Raw genomic sequence first — 21480 nt, 5'->3', positions numbered from 1 at the left:
GGTCGCCGAAAAGTTTTGGGCAGGCAAAGAAAAAAATTCACCCCGGGACCGCCTTCCCTCGCGCTCCCCAAAACCTCTGACCCTCCTACTCTTTTTCTCCCCTTCTTTCATCTGCATCCCTCTCTTCCTCCATCTCACAATCCTCCATCCCCCTCCCCTCAACGCATCAGTTCTCTTTTCGGTTCGCTCCAGAAAAAGAGTTCACTTCGCGTCTTCTTTCTCTCCCCACGGTCTTTCCTTTGGCATCGCTCAAGCAAGCGAAGCACCATTCACGACAATAAACACTTCGCGCGCTCTCCGCAACTAGCAAACATGTCCTACGGCGGCGGATACGGCGGTGGTGGTCGCGGCGGCGGCGGCGGCTACGGAGGAGGTGGCTACGGCGGTGGTCGTGATCGTCAGGATAGAGGCGGCCGCGATGGTGGCTACGGCGGTGGTGGCTATTCCAACGGGTAAGCATTTCTTTGACTCTATTCTCAAACACGTCGGCCGGGTTCACGAGGCGGCTGTTGCCTTGGCGCGACACCGCTCGTAGAGCGACGATGCTTCAACCCGAATTTGGAGCGTGGTTTCTCAAACGACACCAACGCCAGCTTCAACACCTAATAAATTTTTTGATTCTGTCGTCAACATTATTGCTAACTGGTCAGTGACAGCAACGGATACGGTGGTGGCGGCTATGGCGGCGGTGGTGGTTTCGGCGGTGGCGGTGACCGCATGAATAACCTTGGCGCTGGTCTTCGCACACAAGAATGGGGTTAGTTGATTCACGACAGCATACACCAGCAACGCGTTTACTGACTTTTTTTTTTCTTGCACAGATCTTTCCACGATGCCCAAGTTCGAGAAGTCTTTCTACAAGGAGCACGAGGAGGTGGCCAACCGCAGCTCAGAGGATGTCGAGTCCTTCCGTCGCAAGCACCAGATTGCCATTGCTGGCAATGATGTCCCCAAGCCCGTCGAGACCTTCGACGAGGCTGGTTTCCCCAGATATGTCATGGACGAGGTCAAGGCTCAGGGCTTCCCCGCTCCTACTGCCATTCAGTCCCAGGGTTGGCCCATGGCTCTCTCCGGTCGCGATGTCGTCGGTATTGCCGAGACTGGTTCCGGAAAGACGCTTACCTACTGCCTTCCCGCCATCGTCCACATCAACGCCCAGCCTCTGCTGGCCCCCGGCGATGGCCCCATTGTCCTGATCCTCGCCCCCACCCGTGAGCTCGCGGTCCAGATTCAGCAGGAGATTTCCAAGTTCGGCAAGTCTTCCCGCATCCGCAACACCTGCGTTTACGGTGGTGTCCCCAAGGGTCCCCAGATCCGTGATCTCTCCCGCGGTGTCGAGGTCTGCATTGCCACCCCCGGACGTCTCATTGACATGCTCGAGGCCGGCAAGACCAACCTGCGTCGCGTCACCTACCTTGTTCTTGACGAGGCTGATCGCATGTTGGACATGGGTTTCGAGCCCCAAATCCGCAAGATTATTGGCCAGATTCGCCCTGACCGTCAGACTCTCATGTGGTCCGCCACTTGGCCCAAGGAGGTTCGCGCTCTTGCGTCCGACTTCCTCTCCGACTTCATCCAGGTCAACATCGGTTCCATGGACCTGGCTGCCAACCACCGCATTACCCAGATTGTCGAGGTCGTCAACGAGAGCGAGAAGCGTGATCGCATGATCAAGCACCTCGAGAAGATGATGGACAACAAGGAGAACAAGGTTCTCATCTTCGTTGGCACCAAGCGTGTCGCTGACGAGATCACCCGTTTCCTTCGCCAGGACGGATGGCCCGCGCTTTGTATGTTGTCTCATTCTTTTCTTGATCCTCTGTACTCTAGCTAACATTTCGCAGCCATCCACGGCGACAAGCAGCAGAACGAGCGTGACTGGGTCCTCGACCAGTTCAAGACTGCCAAGTCTCCCATCATGGTCGCGACCGACGTCGCTTCGCGTGGTATTGGTGAGTATCATTCCCCTCCAATCTACATGGCAACTTCCAGCAGCCTTGTGCTGTACTTTACTCTTATGTCTAGGGGCTCTCTTACTTGCGCACTCTTGCCTGATGCATTCGTGTTTCCTTGGTTCTCTCTGCTCCTGTGTGGAGTCTTGGTCTGGTGTGCAGCCGTTGGCTCGCTATACTCGCTGTTCCACCCTTGTGCCTCCCATTTGCCTATGGTACAAGCGTGGATGTGGCAATTCTTGATTCGCTCAAGCTGTCCCCAAGATTCCCCAAGCCCGAGGACCCGGTACATTGAACTTTCCAGGATGGCATTTGACGCATATGGACTGCCCTGTCTTCGACGGAGTGAAAACAGCCTGATATATTTATCAAACAAACGTGGTTCCCGGCTGGAACGTTGCTATACAAACCGTGAGGCGTCTGCTAACCCCTTGCTCAAGATGTTCGCAACATTACTCACGTGCTGAACTACGATTACCCCAACAACTCGGAGGACTACATCCACCGTATTGGTCGTACCGGTCGTGCTGGTGCCAAGGGTACCGCCGTTACCTTCTTCACCACTGACAGTCAGTTCTCCCCCTTACCTGTCATATTTGATCAAAGCGCTAACTTTCTCCCAGACTCCAAGCAGGCTCGTGACCTCGTCAACGTCCTCAGAGAGGCCAAGCAGGAGATTGATCCCCGTCTCGCTGAGATGACCCGCTACGGTGGCGGCGGCGGCGGCGGTCGCTACGGCGGCTGGGGCCGTGGCCGTGGTGGTGGCCGTGGCGGCGGTGGCGGTAGTACGTGTTTTCCATTCTCCCAAAGTCTAGTGGCCTAATCGCTGACCGGACTTTCTTCACAGACAACGCTAACAACGCTCCTCTAGGAGGCGCTCGTCGTTGGTAAAAACCTTGCCAACCGGACCATCCTAAAGGCGAGGTGACTCATCATGCGGCGGCAACTTGCGCAATTCTCATGCAAAATCGGCGTTCACGTAGACGGGGGTTTTAGACTCGAGGTACCCGGGACACGTATCTGTGTCTCCTTCAGTCTGGTATTCCTCCACGGCTGTTTTCATTTTCCTTGAGTGTTTTCTTTTATTTGCCCATAACGGTTTGGGGCTTGTGTGCGATATCTCTTCAGGCATGGTCAAACGTGGATCAGGTTGAACAAAAAGTTAAGACGGAATCGGAGACGACACAATGATTGGTGTCGTGGACTGCAATAGAGATCCTTGTGGGGTCCCAGTCACTTTTGATGCTCTTCCATGAGCAAGAATGGATGGCTCAAGTCGAAAGCTCGACAGGTCGTAAAATGCATTAGATGACTGTGTATATCAGACATGGCCCTGTCGAGGGCGGCTTACTGCTCAAGTAGTAATAGGAAGATCATCTCATGATAAGACTTGAACATGTTCATGCTTTCTACTAGACATCTTGCGTGATAGCCTTCTGATGCTGCTTGCTACAGTTCCCTTGCTATGACAAAGCACAAGTCATGCCTCACTGCCAGCTGAGGCTTGGGGATTGGGCCGCTTGATTGGCACTAAACCATCGTTCCCATTCTGAGATTTCCGTGTCGACCCCAAACTCTTGGTGTTGCTTTTGATATTTGACCTCCTTTGCAGCGCCATCGTTATGAGTTTAGTCCGCCATCCACAGACTTGATGTAGCGCCCCTGTGAGACTGTTTCAAAGGGACGATGGATGACTGGGACGGTATGGTGTTTGACCCAAATATAGCTCTGGAACCGAAATGAATATTTGTGATGCCAACCAAGTGCACCATTGTCTCGTCAGACTGCTCAAACGTACTGACCAGATCATATTGTGCTTCTACACGTCCATCCCTTTACGGATCTACGCCCCCCGCCCCCCCTTGGGTGATGGAAGTCTCGCCAGCAGTGTGCTGAGTGTAGTCCACCACCACCACCGCCAACCCCTTTCTCTTCCCCAACTCTATCAAGTGCCTTTTCTCTCTCTCTGTGTGTATAATCAGTTATCTGAGTGATCACATGGGGAAGTAATGTATGGGAGCCGGGGGCCCAACTCTGATTGGAACGAGGAGGAGGAGGAGGAGGAGGAGGAGGAGGAGGAGGAGGAGTACAGTCATTGAGTGTTTCTGATATTTTGTCCGTTCTAACTCGCGCGTTCAACGTCGTCTCCCTGAGAGAAATGTAGGTGGACATCACATCTTGGTCACGATACGAGTTCCTCAAGCCACATGATGTTCTCCTCCATGGTCTATGGATTGCAAAATCCCAAGACGTGAGAAAAAACCGGGCTTGTTCATGTGACAGCTATTTTGATGTCTGGACTTCTAGAGTAGAGCCAGCTCCATCCCTCTCGCCGTCTCCGAAGGGGGCGGAGGGGGGTTAGTTCTAAACGTTATCTTGATCAAGGGAGGGGTCATGAACTTGACTTCACGGCGCAGTATCCACCAGTGATATAGTACCTCCTCCATCACGAAAGAACGAGCTGAAGCTCAACTTGCTTGACTCGATCCCCATATCCCCATCACGGGAATTGATCTAGTCTGCTACACCTTTGTTCTCCAGTCACTGAGTGGCGCCAAAATCGGCCAACAAAGAACAAAAGGAACGAGCCAAAGAATGACAAGACTGGCCGGCTTTTATGTAACTGTAATTTGAGGATACGATATCAAAAGAAATGCGAAACATTCAAAGCCTTCCGTCCAAGTCAGCAGGTCTCTCCTACGGCAATTTATGCACCTGCAGACAAAGGGATTACCCCCCCCCCCCCCCCCCCCTTCCCAACCCCCATATGGTGAACCGCACCACAGTTCATCTCACAACTCAAAATAAACACATCATGTAGCAAAGGGATGATTCCTAGCTGGACATACAGTCATACAAAGTAACGGCCTATCAAAATTACCAAGCCATGAGTGCCATACCACCTATAATCCTCCTTCTCACGCGCCAGCCTATACCACAGACGCAGACCTAAACCATCCCAATAGCCCTTGAACAAGCCATAGTCGGGAAAAGGAAGATGATTGAAATTCAAACAATGCCATAGCCCAGACGATCGATGCTCAATGCCCCGAAATAACAAAATGCCAAGAAGAAACCGACACCTGAAAACTCCCCGCTGAATGATGCTGAATGACGATGCCCATCCTTGCTTTGATGCCCATACTCAAAAGTCAACATGCGTCATGCTCGAGTTGCGAGACTTTGGTCGAACCATATCAATGAATGAGGTTCTTCGAGATGAGAAGCGGCGAGGCTTCACACCCACGGGCCGAACCGGAGACAGAAGCGGGTTACCAATGGTATCTGTGCCAAAGGTGCCCGTATCGGTGGTGCTTGTGGCAGTGGTGTTAATTCCCTTGGTGCCGTTGCTGCTGCTGGCACATGACTGTGAGTGTCGACGACGCTTCTCCTTTGCTTCCAACCAGCGCCTGACCCCGGAACCCTAATCCCATGAGACGAGGTCTTTCTGCTTTCCGCTCTCATCCAGTTCAACGACCACAGCAGCGAACTCGCCACGTTCATCTTCGGCTTCAAGGTCGTCCATCTCAAGCTCGACCTCTTCTCCGTCCTCTAGCATGGTCTTTCCCTTTCTGAGATAGTCGCTCCTGATATCCCAGCCAAACTTCCAAACCCACGTTTCGAGTTCAGAGAAGGCCTGACCGACGGCAGCCTGCTCAGGAGTGGCAAGCGAATTGAGGCCGAGGAGCACTTCGTTGAGTCGCCGCTTGTAGACAATGAGGGCCATGCGTAGGTCACGGGCATATGAAGGACCGTAGTCGAGAACAGACCCATCGAGGTAGCGTTCGTTGTAGACAAGCTGAGCCGTAATGGTCTGCAGGAGCGAGCGGGCCAGCTCCGGGCGCTTGAGAGGCAGTGTGTAGCTCTTCAATATGATGGAGACCAGCATGTGCCACCACTGCTGGATACACGCCTCGTTGCCAAGATGCATACCGACAATGAAGGCAAACTGGAGCTCACCGACAACGTCATCGTCGGTGGCACCGCTGGAAAGCAAGTGAGCAGTCGCATCAACTGCCTGCTCAGTACGCTGAGCGCCGACACTCTCTGCATCGTATGTTTTGGCACCCTGGCTAAAGGTAAAGTTCAGCTCTGTGCTCGCGACAACACTGGGCATTCTCTTTTCTAGCTCGAGCTCAGCGGGAAGCATAAGCGCCCCCCTCACGCGGTCCGAGGTATGCACAGCCCAGTCACTGGCCTGGCGGGCGGTAATTCTGCTCAAGAGAGGCGCGGTGATGGCGTTGGTCAGCTGCTGCCAAATGTTGGTGTTTCTTGCGAACTCGGGTTCGGGACTGGAAGAACCGGATGTAGCCGATTTGACGGTGGCATTGAGAGCGCGGATCTGGTAGGGGGCCAGCTTGGGGTAAATGTCCTGGATGTTATCCTTTTGGAAACGGGCTTCGACCTGGCTGGCGGGCTCGCCGACGACCTCGTTGAACTTGTCCCATTGCATGACGTGGATCTTCTCGGTGGCCGTGCTGATGATCCAGAAACCGGAGCGCGTGGTGCTAGCCTCCGTCTCCGAGACCCAGAAGAAATGGGAGCCGGGAGGAATGTCTCTGACGCCGACGAACTCGCGGGCGGTGAAGGAGACAGAATCGTAGCCCACGGTGAAGTGAGCAGGCAAGTCCATGACAAGGACAACATCTCCTCCTCCAAGCTGGTGTTCATGCTGAGAGGCCTGTTGGTTGGCGCTGGCGGCGACATCGAGAGACTCGATGGGTGCTAGAGGCGGGGGCTCGTCATCGTCGGGAACGGTGTTGGGGTCCATGGTGACTTGTTGCGACAGGGAGGAGTCGACGGGCTGGTGTACGTGCAAAGAGCCGAGAGGATGGGCACCGGTGACGCGGATGGATTTGCAGGATGGAGCTCTGGTGGAGACGGAAGAGTCGGACTTTGGCAGGCCCGAGTTTTTGAAAATGGCGGGCCGGAGAGGGGCGTCGATGGAGGCGCCGGCGGTCATCTTTTTGGAGATGGTGGGAGTGGTCCCCACTACCGTCCGAACCTTAGTTGAGAATCGTCGGATAACTCGAGGCCCGGAGAAAATGCGGCCTAATTCTGATGGGTATCAAGCGAATGATATAGCTGAATGGCTGAATGGCTGTTACGAAAGCGACGTGTTGCTGACGATTCTCGAGGAAGAGCTAGTCGTTGTTGGAAAAAAACAGAGGCCCACCGAGGAATTTTATTGTTGTGCTGGCGATGGAATGGGGTGCGGAAGAAGAGTGGGCGGTGAAAAAGACGAGGGAAGAACGAGTGACAATGATGCAGCTCGGGGCTGCCTGGAATGGTCGTTGGGCAAATCCAGCCTATGAAAATACACTTTCTTGAGGAAAGTAGGTATCCGTAGGTAGACGCCGAAGTAGTTGGAAAAACGAGGTGCAGTTGAGAAATATCGAGCAGGTCGTCTGTAGCAGTCAAGGACAAGGAGGTAAGATAAGGTTGAGGTTGTTCCGGCCAAAAGACGCGACGGAGGGCACGCGGGGCAGCAAAGCAAGCCCTGACGCGACCGGATTGCGAGACCTGGAAGGTACAAAAAAATCCAAGAGCAATGGAAAGAGAGAGAAAAAGATCGAGGAATGTGACCCTGCCGAGGCAGCAACCAAGATTTATCAACGTCTGGTGCGGCCTACCTACCTTTTTTCCTCCCATGCTTATCCATCTTGACCTCCCCCCCTTCCTTCCCCCTCCATCTCACCCGGGGGATTCCTTCCCTCAGACAATGATGAGGTAGACAGCAAATTGCCAACAAGAATAGACGGGTCCAGACCTTCCCCTCATCTAGCTTCGTTTCCGTTCGAGACAATGCGGCAACCCGGCGAAAACAAAAGGAAGGAAGGGGCCAGAGGGTGTTAGGTATGCGATACTTCAGCGACTCGTATGCTGCTGTCGTATGCCCGCTGTATCGGTACATGTTCCAGGTTTGAGAACTGCAGACTACGTCATGCGTAACCTCTGCTAAGATTACCCATCTCACCTGGGTGGTGTGGTGTGGTGTGGTGGTGGTGGTGGTGGTGGTGGAAGGTGGGAGAGGCGGAACGACACTACCGGACCGCCAGGGCCGCCAAAATGGAGACTCAGCACTGTAGATTCTCAGGTCCGTAGGCTTAAGTATTGGAGCGCCTCGGTAATGAGCTTGAGGTAAGTAAGGTGGATTGTCTTTTCGAAGCTTCAGGAGACTTGGGTGACTCGCAACCACAACGCGGACGAGCGAGCGAGCCTCAGAGCAGCGTTGCAATCTTACTAGGTACTCATTCATCGCTCCAGGCGAGCACCTACCTCAGTGCATGACCGTGGTCGTGGGGCGAGGAAGCAAGCCAACGAGAAACGTCTGGGTCGCAACTTGGGAGAAAGAGTGCTTGCTACCCGTCTCTAGCTCCCGCCAAGAATGTCAAAACAAGACCCGACTGCCATCCCGTTAATCCGTCCCAAGAATTGGGGTCAGGTGCGGAGGACGAACAGCGGCATCGATACGGGTACATCTAAACCGACAAACAACCCAAAAATGCCCACCGTCCACTTGGTGGAGCATCCACCCGCCGTTCGGTTCCGTAAAGCAACCAACGTCTTCTTCTCCCGTCTCTTACCCTCCCGCCCCGCCCCGAAGCGACATCCGTAATCCTCCCCATCCCCACACCTTCCTCCGGAACTCGGAAAACCCGCATCCCACAAACAAACCACCACCAGAGAAAACTCCCCACCACCAACCCGTCCACGATATCCATAGAAGAACCCACTCCGGGACCCCCGACTTTTTTTTCTCTCCCATGCATCCCATGGTCCCTTCACGTTACAATTGGGGGCCAAAAAACACAAAAAAGACGGGTGCTTGACACGTGTACCCGACATTAAGGAAAAAGGAGACTACGGGATGTAGTTTAAACGCAATAAACTAACATGAACGCTAGTATCATCGACACCAAGGATTAAATGCGGAAGAAAAAAAAAGAAGCATTCTTCACCTCCTGCATCTTTAACCCTGTGCCCTGCCCCCGAATTCCCGTCACCACCCCGCCGTTCCATTCACTCGGGTTTTCCATTTTCCAAACCATAAAAACTCCACAACCGCATCGGCGCCAAAAGGGAGCAAGCAAACTCAATCAAAAAAACAAGAGCCCATATGCAGGGTCTCGTGTGTTTGGCGCGGCCCCCAATACAACCGCTGAGCCACCAACGGGAAAAAACAGGGAAAGAGGGGTCCGCTGTGCCGTCCTGTTTAAAACCGCAAAGGTGACCTGGTGTTTGTTTGTTTGCTTATTTGATTCCTGTACCCGGAGTACAACACAACCCAAAATTTAAACAACAAAAAAAATACCGGCCGTTTGGATGCAGCACTTCGCACCCTTCGGCGTATTGGTTTTCTGGGTGGGTGTGTGTACGTGTACGAGGAATACCTTGAGCGAAGTGACTTCGATAATTGACCCAATAATCATTTCGCACCGTTGTCGCCGCCAAAATAAATTCAACGTAGGTGCACATGATGTTCCTTCTCTCATACGCACCCCCTCTCACCTGTATCACCAACTGCATCGCTCCTTCCTGACTCAAGGTTCCATAAGGTTGTGCTCCCTCGCACTTCCCTCGTCATCGCATCTGAGCCAACCAGCATACCGTAGGAAAAGAAGCACTGCGTTGACCCTATTTTGAACGCCAACACCACCAACACCAACACATGCTCACCGACTCTTTTCCATCCTACACATCCACGACATCCCAATCCCTCCACCTCGAAAGGAGGGGCAGAAGCAACGCCTCGTTGTCACCAGCAAGTCTGTCCTCACTCTCCAACCCCACCGAATCCTGCATATGCACAGAACTCGAAAGGAAAACATCGATAGAAGCAGAGAGGAAGGCAAACAAGCAAGTCGAAGGTTTGCACAAGCTTTTTCAAAAGAAGCAGCGGCCCCTGTCAATCACCCGTCAATAACCAGAACTCTACTTTCGTCCTTCCCTCCCCCCCCCCCCCCCTCTTCTTCCGACTTTGCCTTTCTTCCCTTGAAGTGCAGATGCATTATAAGACCGGGAACCTTGGAAGTGTATTGGCTAACAAACTCCCGGAACTTCACATGTATGTCCGGTCCCGCAACTCAAAAACTCTTTTCGGCGGCCTCTCCTGTTCTCTTGTCCTCTCTTTCTGCCTTTTCTTTTCCCCCGTTACTGCGATACATACACCTTGACAATCATAGAGACCCTAAGAATAATGAGGAAAACCAAGATGCCACCTCGAGAGCTTCACTTAACCAGGTCCTCATTCCAACACTCTTCACCAACAACCAAAGCAACAATCCCATTGTCATTCGTCAACCAAACACCCCTTCCTTCTACCTTATTCCATGCAGCTATCCGCACCGCACCTATGCCCTACCACAAACAACCCCTCATTCACATCAATGTAAGAATAAGCAGCGCCACTCATCCATCCTCATGTCACCACGGCTCCCACACACGTACACACACATACTCTTCCACACACACACACTCATGCACACGCGAGCAAACCGACCGACCGACCGACCGACTCCCGTAGCGTCAGTTACACATAGATCCTTTCTCTCCGAACCAACCTACTAAGCCAAAACCCAGCTTAGCTTCCCTCCCCCGCTCCTCCCCTCCCCTCCATTCCCCTCCCTCCCTCCGCCCCAGCCTGCCTTACCTACCAGCGCTAGCTGACCCAGCTCTACACTAAAACCGTTTGGCGAGAAAAAAAAATCCAACACCAACACCAAACACCAACACATCGGGAACGAACCAACAAACCACAAAAGATCCTAAAACCGAACCCTTGTCTCTTTTCCCCGCGAAATCCTTGTCGACCATGCATGTAAAAAGTGCAATGCCGCTTGATGAAGAAAAATAAAACTAGGCTTGCAAGGGGAATGGTGCTACCAACCATTACGCCCACACTTTGCCATCTGCGTCATTAGACGACGGTTCAGCACCGATATATCCTTGCCCCCCCCCCCCCTTCCCCTCCCCCAAAATGGCAATTCTGCAACAATTCAGTTTGGCTTTCAGCTTCTTTCAGCTTTCAGCCTCACTGTACACACGGTGTTCGTCCAATTTTGACTCCTTGGTTTTTGTCATTGCAGGTTTGGGTAATTCATCGCCACTCAAAGCTCAGTTGTGAGTTACATCACGAGTCAGACTGCCATGTAGGTATGTATGTAATGCTGTGAAAGAGGTGTATTTTCTCAAAAATCTTTTACATTTCCTTTTCCACCGCGAAAAAGCAAATCAACTGTCAAACGCATTCTGTCGACGCCCTGAACGTCCGTGTATGTATAGGTATCTCGGCCACTCCAAAGGTCCGTCCTTGCCAATCCTGTGCTTTCGCCCTCTACCGAGAAAAAAAGTCCCCATTTTCCGAAAATCCTTATCGCCATCCGAGAAGAGCAGCTCCCTCGAGGGACCCAAGTCTTGAAAAGGAAAAAGGTATCGTCTGCAAAGGATGGAGAGTTGGGGCGTCGATCGTGCTGAACCCCCCAGGCATCAGGCCGGTCGTCCTTTTCCCAATCATCACAGAGCATCTTTGTCCTCGATTGCTCGGGGGTAAGACTGCTGTGAGATCAATGCCGAGCCCGTGACGTCTTTCAGATCGGAGCCAGTTTGCGCCCATGTCAAGAAACCCTCTCCAAACTGAGACCATAAATGGCCAACCAAAGCGAGCCTCCACCCGTTTCGTCAAATCATGACCCCTCTCAACCGTTCTCGTAAATGCAGAAACCACACCGGTCCAAGGAAAAAGCCGTTGCCCAATGCATCATCTTATGTGGGGAAAAGAAAACCGAGGAAGAAACATCAGCATCGCATCGCGATGTCAATGATCAAGCCTCAGACGGGTGTGCCTGAGGCGCCTGTGAAAATGTTGGTAACGCATCGAAACCATGCTGTGCGTGTACTCGATCGAAACGTGAAAATCCCAAAGCCATCAAGTGGCGGATATCGCTTCGTAAACCAGAATTTTGCCGCGCGTCTAGTAGCCGAAAGAAACGAAGTTGAAAGTTCGTAGTATAGACATTTACGGATGTGCGGCTGTCGTCGTGTGAAAGGGAACCCGATAATGTACAAGCTCATCTCCTCTTTCATCATTACGGTTGGGTCCTTTTCGTTGGCGTATCAGCCGTCCTCAGTGGCTTGAAGCCTGAGCACCGTTATCTGCCTATACAGTTAGTTGGCCGAGGTCAGTCACACGGACGATTCGAAACTCACGTGAGTTGTACATGCTCTGGTTCGGCTGGCCGTAGGGAGACTGAGGTTGGTAGTTGGCCGAGTACATGTGGGAGCCGTTGTACTCGGGCAGAGGCTGCTGCGCAACACCTCCAGACGGGGGCGCAGGGTACTGCGAAGGCTGATATCCGATGGGCGGCAACTGGACCTGGCGACCAGGCGCGTATGCAGAAGCTGACGATGAGCCGTCGGGTGCAGACTGAGGATCACCTGAACCGTTCTGGGCAGCGGCCTGTGCAGCGGCCGCAGCTTGACGCTGACGTTCGTCCTCGGCCTTGCGAGCGGCCTCCTCCTCCTTCTTACGTTGCTTCCATTCCTTGCGAATTTCCTTGAACTCTGTTTCCCATAATGTTAGCCTCCGTGAATTGCGGCCAGAGTGTCTTGACGCGTTTATCGTAAGTTTGTCGCGGACACTAGGCCATGTGCATGGATGGCACTGGGTCAAACAAGCGAAAAACCACGGCTCGCTGAACTGCGGGATGTACGACGCTAGTCCCGCGTACCGCTTGGCAGCGTGAACGCGAACGCGATTTCGACAAAATTCGCCACCAGCAACGACTCGGGATTTAGATTGTGCAGCAAAACGTACCTTCAGGTGTTCTCTTCTGTCCGTGAGACTGCATTGTGACGTGTGCGTTGAGATGGTTCAATGTGCCATAAGCCTTCTCGCAGCCATTCCAGCCGCACTTGTACATGCGCTCAATCTCCTCATATCGTCGACGGGGTCGCTTGTGCTGCTGGGCACCGGGAATTGGAACGAAAGAGTATACCTGGTTGCCAAACTGTTACGTCAGTACACTGGTTCCTCCATTGGACGACATTTCGCGCGTGTGCCAGTCTCCGACCCTGCGCCAACGGCCGTGCTGCCAAGTTAGTTCTGAAAGAACCCCCTCTCTTTGGATGGTTGCCTCTCAGATCCTGCAGCGCAGAGCACTGCTCGGATGAGTTACCGTAAATAGAGTCGGCGCAAACTTTTCCTCCTGACGCGCTGGCACACCTGAATTCATCGCCTGCTACCTTCACTTACCTGACTGGGTCGTCCCTGAGGAGGGGCAGAGCTCGGTGTCGGGGGAAAGACGTGGCTTGCGGGAGTCAGGGGACCGGCGCTGTGTTGGCCGTAGCCGGTCCAATCGGGACGGGGTTGGTAGGCGGGATGCTGGTAGGAGTGCGACATGTCTCCGGGGGGAGGACCGTAGGGAGAGTGTTGTCCGTACGCGTAGGTAGGACTCGGCGCCTCTATCGACGGATCTATGGGTACATCGTGGTCAGACTTGGCCAGAGGGACCTGATGGTTACGGCCATCTTGCTGGGGCAAAGACGGACTGCTTGCTTGTTGCGCCATGCCTCCGCTGCCACCGTTGTGGTTGCTAGCAGGATGGTATGATCGCTGAATGTGTTCAGGGAAGGATCCTGACCGCGCAGAAGGCGGGTAGACGCTGTACTCGGAGGTGGGCGTCGCTGAGGTAGAGTAGTTGCTGGGGCGAACCTCTTGTTGGGTCGCGTATTGCGCAGCAGATGCGTGATCTGCAGATGAACCTTCAGAACGGGTGTCGCCGCAGTTGCTTGGGTAAGGCGAAGGCAAACCTGACTGCGAGTACTCGGTAGCACTGCGTTCCATAGAGGTGCTGAGCGAAGTCAGGAGCGAGCTGATGGCAGCGGCTTCTGGGCGGGAACCTCCAAGCTGTGGCGAGCCTGAAGAGAGCAGTGATGCGTGGTTGTCAACGAACTGGTGTTGCGTTGGGACCAAGAACATGCAACAGTTCAGAGGAACGTCTTGGGTCGCAAAGAATTGGCCGGAGAGTCCTTAGTTCTCAAGCCAACGGGGAAATGGTTCGCAGGTTCGTGGTAGGCGGTTCCTTTTCTCTTCTTTTCCGGATGCAAGAGCGGTCGATGGGATGGCTCAGGAAGCGGTCTTTCAAGTAGCGGTAGCGGGTTGGGCTTGCACTTGAAGAACGAAAAGAAGGATAATGGAAGAAGTAGTAGTAGTAGTAGACAAGTGATGTCGGGAGTGAAGTGAGACTTGAGGCGGCGCGACGATGGTGTATAAAGATGGCGGCCAAGATAGCGCGGGCCACCCAAGGGCTCGGGTTTATGGTTAAATGGGGATGTGATGACAACAAAGTCGCTAGCCACGGCCCTGAGCGAGGATCTCTCAAAGTGGCAAGGATAGCGTTGTCTTTGCCAGATCACGGAAAGGACGCCTCTTTTTTTTTCTCTTTCCTCTGGCTCTTACTCGCTTTGGCTGAGAAAGAGGTTGACGGTATTGCCTGGGGAGAGCGACACTAAAATAGTGCGCTAAGTAGTAATGGATGGGCTGGGCTCTCCGCTTGAGTTCAGGCCGAGCGAGTCCTTAGCGTCTGGATCGGAGATAGGACAGGGGTGGGAAGGCCCACGAGCTGGGTGTGTGTATGGAACCTGGGCCAAAGGCGGCGAACAGTGCCGTAGGCGTATGAGAGGGTAGGTACTACGTACACCGAGGAGAGGGAGACTAAAGGTTGAGTGGGGTTGGCGAGGAGGATGGGATGTCGAAGGGTTCCTCTTTGCGTATAGCGTAGGGTGTGCCTCTTCTTTGATCGGGGTTGGCGTGTGTCTGGATTTGGCCTGGTGTAGAGGTCGGGACCTGACTTGACGAGATGGCAGATGGGAGTCCCGAGAAAGCAACTGACTCTTGTCTGATCTGGCTGGCGGGATGCAGGAGACTGTGGGATGCAGGTGCTGCAACGCAGAAGAAGCGACTGAGCGCGGTGTGCTGCAGTGCGGAGGAGGGTGGTGATGAGTTGGGTGATGCGTTGGTTGGTGCAGGAGCAGTGCGCACTCACTCACACGCAGCAAGAGCGAGGAGAATCTGGTACAGCCAGCACAGCTTTCGACAGGCTGGGTGAGGTACGGTAGTGTCGTGTCGGGTGAGAGAGAGGTGTAGGAATACTCCGTAGACTGTATGTACGGTAGCTAAGGTAGCTGAGTGGAGGGTGCTGATGCTTCGATGCTCGTGCGGTAGGGGGGCGTGGTTGACCTTGGCCTTGGTACGAAAGTAGGTACGTAGTCTACGGATACGGATACTGGAGGGCGAGATGGGTGGGTGAGTGGGCTGGTGGGCACGAGTGGTGGCGGAGGGTGGATGCTCCTTCCTCTGGTCTTTCCGACTTTACTCGACTTGACGACGTCGACGAGTGAGGTACGTGCTCGTGCTGCCGCTGCCGCTGCCGAATGCTGGAAGCAAAGAGCGTGCGTGCGTGCGTGCGTGTGTCTTGCGTAGTGCGGTTTTCCCGTGGTGCTAGTCAGAGGAAAGAGAAGTAGCGCGCGCGGGCGGAGCGTGTGAGTGTGTGTATGTGTGTGTGTAGTGAGATGAAAGAAGAGCGAGATGAAGATGGGGTAAATTTTTTTCTGTTGTCGAGTGAGCCTCTCTTACTCTCTGAGTTCTGGCGCGTCTGGTCTTTCTTTCTCTCTTTCTCCTTCTCGCTCAGCTCGGTGAAGCACCAGTGTGTGGGAAATGTGAAGGGGGAAGGCGAAGCTAAGGAAGGGGGTAAGGGGGTAAACCCAATGAAGGTTTATGACGAGGGGAGTTCGATCTTAGCGCCGTTCCCGGGAGGAAGACGAATTTAATACTTGCGACGGAAGAGGGATAGGAAGAATGGGGTAAGCTTGAGAGAGAGGAGAAAGAGAGAGAGAGAGAAATAATGGAACGCCTGAATGACGGGTCAGCGCGAGGGCTGATTTGCAGCAGGTGGAGACGCGTCGACGGGCCTGTGAGTGTGCGGTGGGCAAGGATGCGTTGGAGAGTGGAAGGATGAAGGGTGAACCGTGAAGGGGGTGAAGACTGGGAGTGAAGGGGTGAGTGGAAGTGATGGACGAGTGAGGTGGAAGGGTGAAATCCCGGGAGACAGACACCTCCAGACTCCAGACTCCAGCCTTCAGCTCCAAGTCGTGGGTATGGTTGCCTTTTCCAAGGTTGTTGCTCTTGCCCTGCCCAATTGGCAATGCTTACACTACAACCCAGAGGCCAGAGCAGAGGGAGGCCACCTTCCTCTGTACCTTGTCTACGTATAAGATAAGGTGTCAGGTATCTACGGAGTACGGAAGTATCAGACTGAGCAGCAAGGGCAGCAATTATTGGGATACCTAGGAAATGGAAAATTGACGACGAGACTGCTCCGAAATGTAACTGGGCAGACGACCGAGTCTGGGGGAGTGCGAGCAGTGATTGGTGAATCGGCACAAGATGGGCATGGAAAACACACACCCAGAACTTCAGAAGAGGAGCCGATCAAGCAACAGGAGGGCGAGGTGAGCTTTCTTTTTTTCTTCTTTTTTTGGCATTTGTCCTCTCCGTCTATCCTCCAGATCTTCCTGTCTCCGTAACTAGGCATTTCCCTTTCTCTACTTTCCTTTGCAAATGCCCAATTGCAGATAGAAGGATAATAAACATGTGTGAGGAGTAAGGACTGAGGAGTATAAGGAGCAGAGACCAGGAGGTACGTATCCTCCGAGGTACAGACGAGGTCGTCAGTTGTATCATCGTCGTCGTCAGTCGTCGTCGTCCCTCGTCTTTGAGGTATGCGAGTTGATAGGTGACTGCAGCCGTGAAAGATGGGAAGAGCATGCGCCCTGTGAAGGTGGGTGTGAAAGAAGGCTGCAGTCCCAGCGACACGGTGTAGAAGTCGGTACGTACCGATACCCCTGTCACAAAATCTTGGAGACTGGAGATGTCCCCCCAAAGTAGATAGGCGACAGGTGAGAATCATCCATGTGCTTTTCCTCTGTCTCCCACAGGGCTGCTTGCGTCGGGACGGGGGGGGTGAGGTAAAAAGGTGAGGGTGAGATTCAGACTTCACTGCTCGCTTTGCAGGGGTATGCCTCTCGTGCCTTCCTGGGAACTTTCCTTACTGCTAAAAGCATCCTGGCTGTATCCGTCCGTAGGAGGAAGACATCAAGAGCGTCTTTCGGTACGTAACTGCGTACTTTGTGCTGTTGGCTCCCAACCTATTCTTTCTGCGGTACGGAGTACGTACCTACATACCTGCCTGTGGCCTACCCCTCCCCCCTCCTTCCATCGCAGTCGACACCCAAGGTAGATAGAAACACAGTACTACGGTAGACATTCGAGCCTAGTAGACAAACGTAGCTGGTAATCATACGAGTTGACAGGTGGCAGATGAGGTGGCAGATGGCAGGTGCTTCTAGGCCTTTGACCGCAGTGTCTGAAGATTGGTGTCGGCGCGGGCGCTCGCAATGTTACGCTACGGATCCCGGGTACAGGAGATGAATTATGGTGGTGGTGGTGATGATGATGATGATGCCGATACTGGGGCATGATGAAAGTGCGCTTCGCAGCTAAACCACCTTGGGGACGCATGTCCTCTGCGTACTAACTCACTAGCTGAGGATCCCTTAGCTTGGCGACGCCGCTTTCTGGATGCCGGGACTAGCCAAAAGTACGGTGGCTTGACTGAATGACTTGAGACCTTGGCTGTGCGTATGGCGTCGCTTCTTCTTTCACTGCTTGCTTCGCGTTTTCTTGGTCAGCACCTCGATCCCTCATCCAGTCTTCCCATCCATTGGACGACGCTCGACTCCGACCGGAACGGGTGAAACGATCGAATCAATGAAATGACCAAACCTCCTTTCTTGTCTGGACTCTAGTCTCTGGACACTAGACTCCAATGACTCTAGATAATTCGCAACAACCTAGAGATTACTTGTCGCGTCGCGTGTCAGATTGATATTGCTCACCCACGGGCTCGATGAAGCTGTTTGCCGTTGAACTAACTGGCTGGAACGTGCGCCTTCCTTGCACTTATTTTGCTTGTCGTCTTAATAATCTTTGGTACCCCAATCCTCCTGGGATGCTCGTAGGTGCCGGGAAATTTGCTAATGCCCTTGGAATTCTATGCACGTAATGCTTATCGCCCATCAAAGAAGGAATGAGAAATGTCATATAATAATGATATTATTCGACCTGGAATTGACAGCATGTCGGGTCCAAGGTGTGGCCCGTGGAAAACCGAAACCCGAAAATCCCGATGAGAAAGATGACTTGGCTCCCGTGACCTATGTCTCGTTGGTTGTATCGAGTCGTCGACTAGGAACTCGGTCGATTCGAGTCAATGTCTACGAAAATCGCACAATGGCATTCGGTCTTGTTCTCGGCTCTCAGCGCGTGACGGAGTCTGCCGAGAAGAGTTGATTAAAGGATTCCACTGGAAAGAGCAAAAAGCTTCTTTTCTTTGCCCCCAACTTGGTCGCTACCTAGACCTAAAGATCGGGACCCCTTCCCGAGAGCTACCTATTGCAGCTGCCCGGTGTCGGATCCGCCGTCTTGACTCGCGAGCAGGGGTCGACGAGAAACATACAAACAAAGAACTACTGCGTGAGAGACGTCGATTACGGACAAATACCTGATTAGAGAGTATTGAATGAAACGCAACGTACCGTCTTGACTCTTCTGTACTCATCGAGGAAAAGTCCAGGATGCCGTGTGTCTATGGAATAGGATGGGTCGGCGATGACTTGCTCCGTGATGCAGCGGTCGGTGTGGATTTTTACTGGTATTTGGATTTCCATTTCTCAATGGAGGAATGATAGTTGAGACCGCCCCTCCCCTTTCACGACGCCACACCAAATGCTTGGAGAGAAGGGAACAAGATGGGTGGTGCCGGATGGCCCATTGTGGCCGAGGGTAGAAAACGCATTCGGGCCTGATCCTAGTCTTTTCGAGGACGTGAGCGCTCCGTGATGGATACGCAGTCATGATCGCTGTGCAATATCTTCCTGCACACGAAGAGCTGGTTAATAACAAAGGCGGCGGTCATGGTTGTGCAGGCCTGGCCAGCGAGCAAAGCCGCGTACGAAGGTAGGTAGCTAGCAGCAGCGGACCGTCAACCACCGCAGTTGAGAAAGCAAAGACTCAGAGAGCCACAGCCACGAGAGCGTGGCAGCCAGCGAGCAGGGCCCCAACCATGAGAATCGAGAGCCCTTGTTCCCTGCTCAACCTTTGGGATTTTTACGGTCGAGGTTCCCAGCGGATGGGAATCAAATAGTTGTGGCGGCGAAAGGGGGCGTGTGGCCGGTGAAGGGCGTGGCAAGCCATCTGACTGGCTGGCATGACATCCGCACGCACTCCCAAGACATGCTGTCCGCGGTACGGCACAGCCAGTCTCCAGAACACGACGACATGCCGAGCAGGATGCTGCACGACCTGCTTCTGCACCTCCGGATGCGTGGCACTCCCTCCAGACGGCAAATTCTAAGGCTTGGGCATGGTCTTGGCCATGATTTCGAGCAAGTTCAAAACTTGCGCAATGCCCTTTGCTCCTGAAAGCATGCCTAGGCGCACAACGAGTGTACCGTCTTTCTTGTGTCTTGTATCTCGTACAGTAAAGCGTAGGAAGAATTAGGATGGGGGTTGGCTGCGGTAGGTACAAATCGAATCGACCGTCTGCAAGCGCTCCAGGATGGGTTGATCTTGATCATGCGTATGGATAGCGCCAGGGAGAGGGAGACAAGCCGGCGACGGCTGGTGAGCCTGGGTCTTGCATAGGCAACCTGAAGTTTGGAAAAGGGCAGCGGGTAAGGTTCTCGCTACAGAGCTTGGTAAGTGTAGGCACACTATACGGCACATCACACATGGATGGGGAAGAAGGAGATAGAGCCAGAATAGGAGACTCACAGCCGCGTCGTCGCGGAACGGGAGCGCGGGCTGAAATGAGTGTGTGGTGTGTAGTAGGTAGGTGTGCAACTGCGGATCGACGTACCTCTGGTGGGCGGTAGGCGTAGGCATTCAACGTGCGCAACTGATGGTAACGTGTGCCTCGGTACCGAGCAAATAGCGCTCAAGCTGAAAGTCGAGTTTTTGGTAGGAGGGAGTCAGGGCAGGTCGAGGCACCAGCAAGCAAGGTCCAGGGCCGGAAGACCGCGGCCGCGGAGCTGAGAGAAGCGGCACCGTGGGTTGAAATTTTCCCTTCCCCTGGTCGTAGATGTGGTCCTTGTGGTGTGTGTGGTGTATGTGGTGTGCATTTGGATGCCCACAGCTGGCTTGGGGTTCCCTGACGTTAGGTTCTGGGACTCTGGGAGGAGCCGCTGACGGTCTTTGGTGTGCGGCGTGGCCTAGGTGCCCTGCTCGTGCTGTGGTGGTCCATACCGGGAATTGAGATGCAGCCAGCTGGGCGCGAGGGAAATACCGACGAGTGGGACAGAGTGACGGTGTTCGTCTGTGTACGAATACAGCTGCGGATCGTGATGAATTTTTGGGCGACCCTGTGTCCAAGGTACGTGAGCTGACGAGCTACAAAGCGAAGATTCTCAAGCATCCACCTCACCTCCAATTGCATCAAGCATCTAGCGCAAGGAAACAGAGAATTGATAGCCAAGAGGAAGGGCAAAGGAGAGAAAGGGAGAAAGGAAAGGAAAAAAAAAAAGAGGGACCACCCAAGCGACAGGCATGTGAGGTGGGAATGTCGGATCTGGTGTGTGTTGCGGTAGGTAAGGCAGGTGGCCCGGCGGCGGCCCAGAGTGGGTATTCGCGGAGAGAGGTATATATTTATATGGGGCTTGTATATGAACATTGACGCACACTGCACGACGCAGAGTTGCGAGGTCTCGTGAGATGGTCAAAGGGATATGTCGACTTCAGGCTGGTGCTTGGCTTTGGACTTGGGGACTTGGGAATTTGGGAAACTCGGGGGGGCATGGATGCTGGGGTCTGCGATGAGAGAAGGTAGGAACGCGAGACGGTGGGGTCTTTCCTTCTCCTCTGGATCCAAAGTGGACACCAAGAGCCTAGGCCCCAGAGAACAGAGATCTGCGCCATTTTTCTGCGCTAGCCTGATGGATGATGAAGTGGGTGGGGACTGGGAAGGAGTCCGTGACCGGGTCCACCTCCTTCTCTCTCTCTCACATTTTTTTTCCCTTCAATTTTTCCCCCCATGCCATCGACGAACCAGGTCGAGCGATGCAAGGTGAAGATTGATGCTCCCCCTCCCCTGCACCTTGCCTCGCCTTGGCTTTGAGGGCTTGGGAGGGGGGCTGATGTGCCGACTCTTCCATCTATCACTGGCCATTCAGCTTGATGCCCTTGTCGATCGTCGAGATGCTCAGTTACGGTTGCATTGGCATCTGCAGAAACATTGCCAACACCTGCAAATCTGGATATCCGAATCACCAAAACCCAAACCCGACGAGATGCACACGTCCCAGCGACCCAGACAGCCAGATGTCCCAAGTTGCAGACGGAAGCCTAGTGTAGATGCGTGGGGTACCTCGTTTGTGCATACATGCGTACCGTAAGGAAGCAGTACGAGCACTG

The 21480-nt window shown here is 53.6% G+C and overlaps 6 protein-coding genes across 6 annotated transcripts; 1 reads left to right on the top strand and 5 right to left on the bottom strand.

The window, feature by feature from the left end:
- Window positions 1-312: 312 nt before the first annotated feature.
- On the top strand, window positions 313-2843 carry CTAM01_13098 (DEAD/DEAH box helicase; the record flags this gene model as incomplete). The annotated part of the gene is made up of 7 exons (XM_060529103.1): window positions 313-452; window positions 657-757; window positions 822-1790; window positions 1845-1952; window positions 2393-2521; window positions 2576-2737; window positions 2800-2843. 7 exons carry the CDS (start codon window positions 313-315, stop codon window positions 2841-2843), a joined length of 1653 nt encoding a protein of 550 aa, XP_060376335.1.
- Window positions 2844-5376: 2533 nt separating this feature from the next.
- CTAM01_13097 (AAR2 protein) lies at window positions 5377-6915 on the bottom strand (the record flags this gene model as incomplete). The annotated part of the gene is made up of 1 exon (XM_060529102.1): window positions 5377-6915. One exon carries the CDS (start codon window positions 6913-6915, stop codon window positions 5377-5379), a length of 1539 nt encoding a protein of 512 aa, XP_060376334.1.
- A 3714-nt stretch (window positions 6916-10629) lies between these two features.
- Window positions 10630-10845, bottom strand: CTAM01_13096 (uncharacterized protein; the record flags this gene model as incomplete). The annotated part of the gene is made up of 1 exon (XM_060529101.1): window positions 10630-10845. One exon carries the CDS (start codon window positions 10843-10845, stop codon window positions 10630-10632), a length of 216 nt encoding a protein of 71 aa, XP_060376333.1.
- A 1233-nt stretch (window positions 10846-12078) lies between these two features.
- CTAM01_13095 (uncharacterized protein) lies at window positions 12079-13932 on the bottom strand (the record flags this gene model as incomplete). Its single annotated transcript, XM_060529100.1, has 4 exons — window positions 12079-12107; window positions 12162-12515; window positions 12769-12961; window positions 13207-13932. 4 exons carry the CDS (start codon window positions 13930-13932, stop codon window positions 12079-12081), a joined length of 1302 nt encoding a protein of 433 aa, XP_060376332.1.
- A 5122-nt stretch (window positions 13933-19054) lies between these two features.
- On the bottom strand, window positions 19055-19528 carry CTAM01_13094 (uncharacterized protein; the record flags this gene model as incomplete). The annotated part of the gene is made up of 1 exon (XM_060529099.1): window positions 19055-19528. A coding segment is annotated over one exon (474 nt), but the record flags the coding sequence as incomplete, so codon positions are not given.
- A 41-nt stretch (window positions 19529-19569) lies between these two features.
- CTAM01_13093 (uncharacterized protein) lies at window positions 19570-19797 on the bottom strand (the record flags this gene model as incomplete). Its single annotated transcript, XM_060529098.1, has 1 exon — window positions 19570-19797. One exon carries the CDS (start codon window positions 19795-19797, stop codon window positions 19570-19572), a length of 228 nt encoding a protein of 75 aa, XP_060376330.1.
- Between the last annotated feature and the right edge of the window lie 1683 nt (window positions 19798-21480).

The sequence above is a fragment of the Colletotrichum tamarilloi genome (assembly GCF_030869305.1).
Source record: "Colletotrichum tamarilloi strain Tom-12 chromosome Unknown Scaffold_88.1, whole genome shotgun sequence".
Classification (NCBI taxonomy): Eukaryota; Fungi; Ascomycota; class Sordariomycetes; order Glomerellales; family Glomerellaceae; genus Colletotrichum; species Colletotrichum tamarilloi.
Note: the sequence above shows the minus strand (reverse complement) of the source record. Positions and strands in the feature narration are given on the sequence as shown.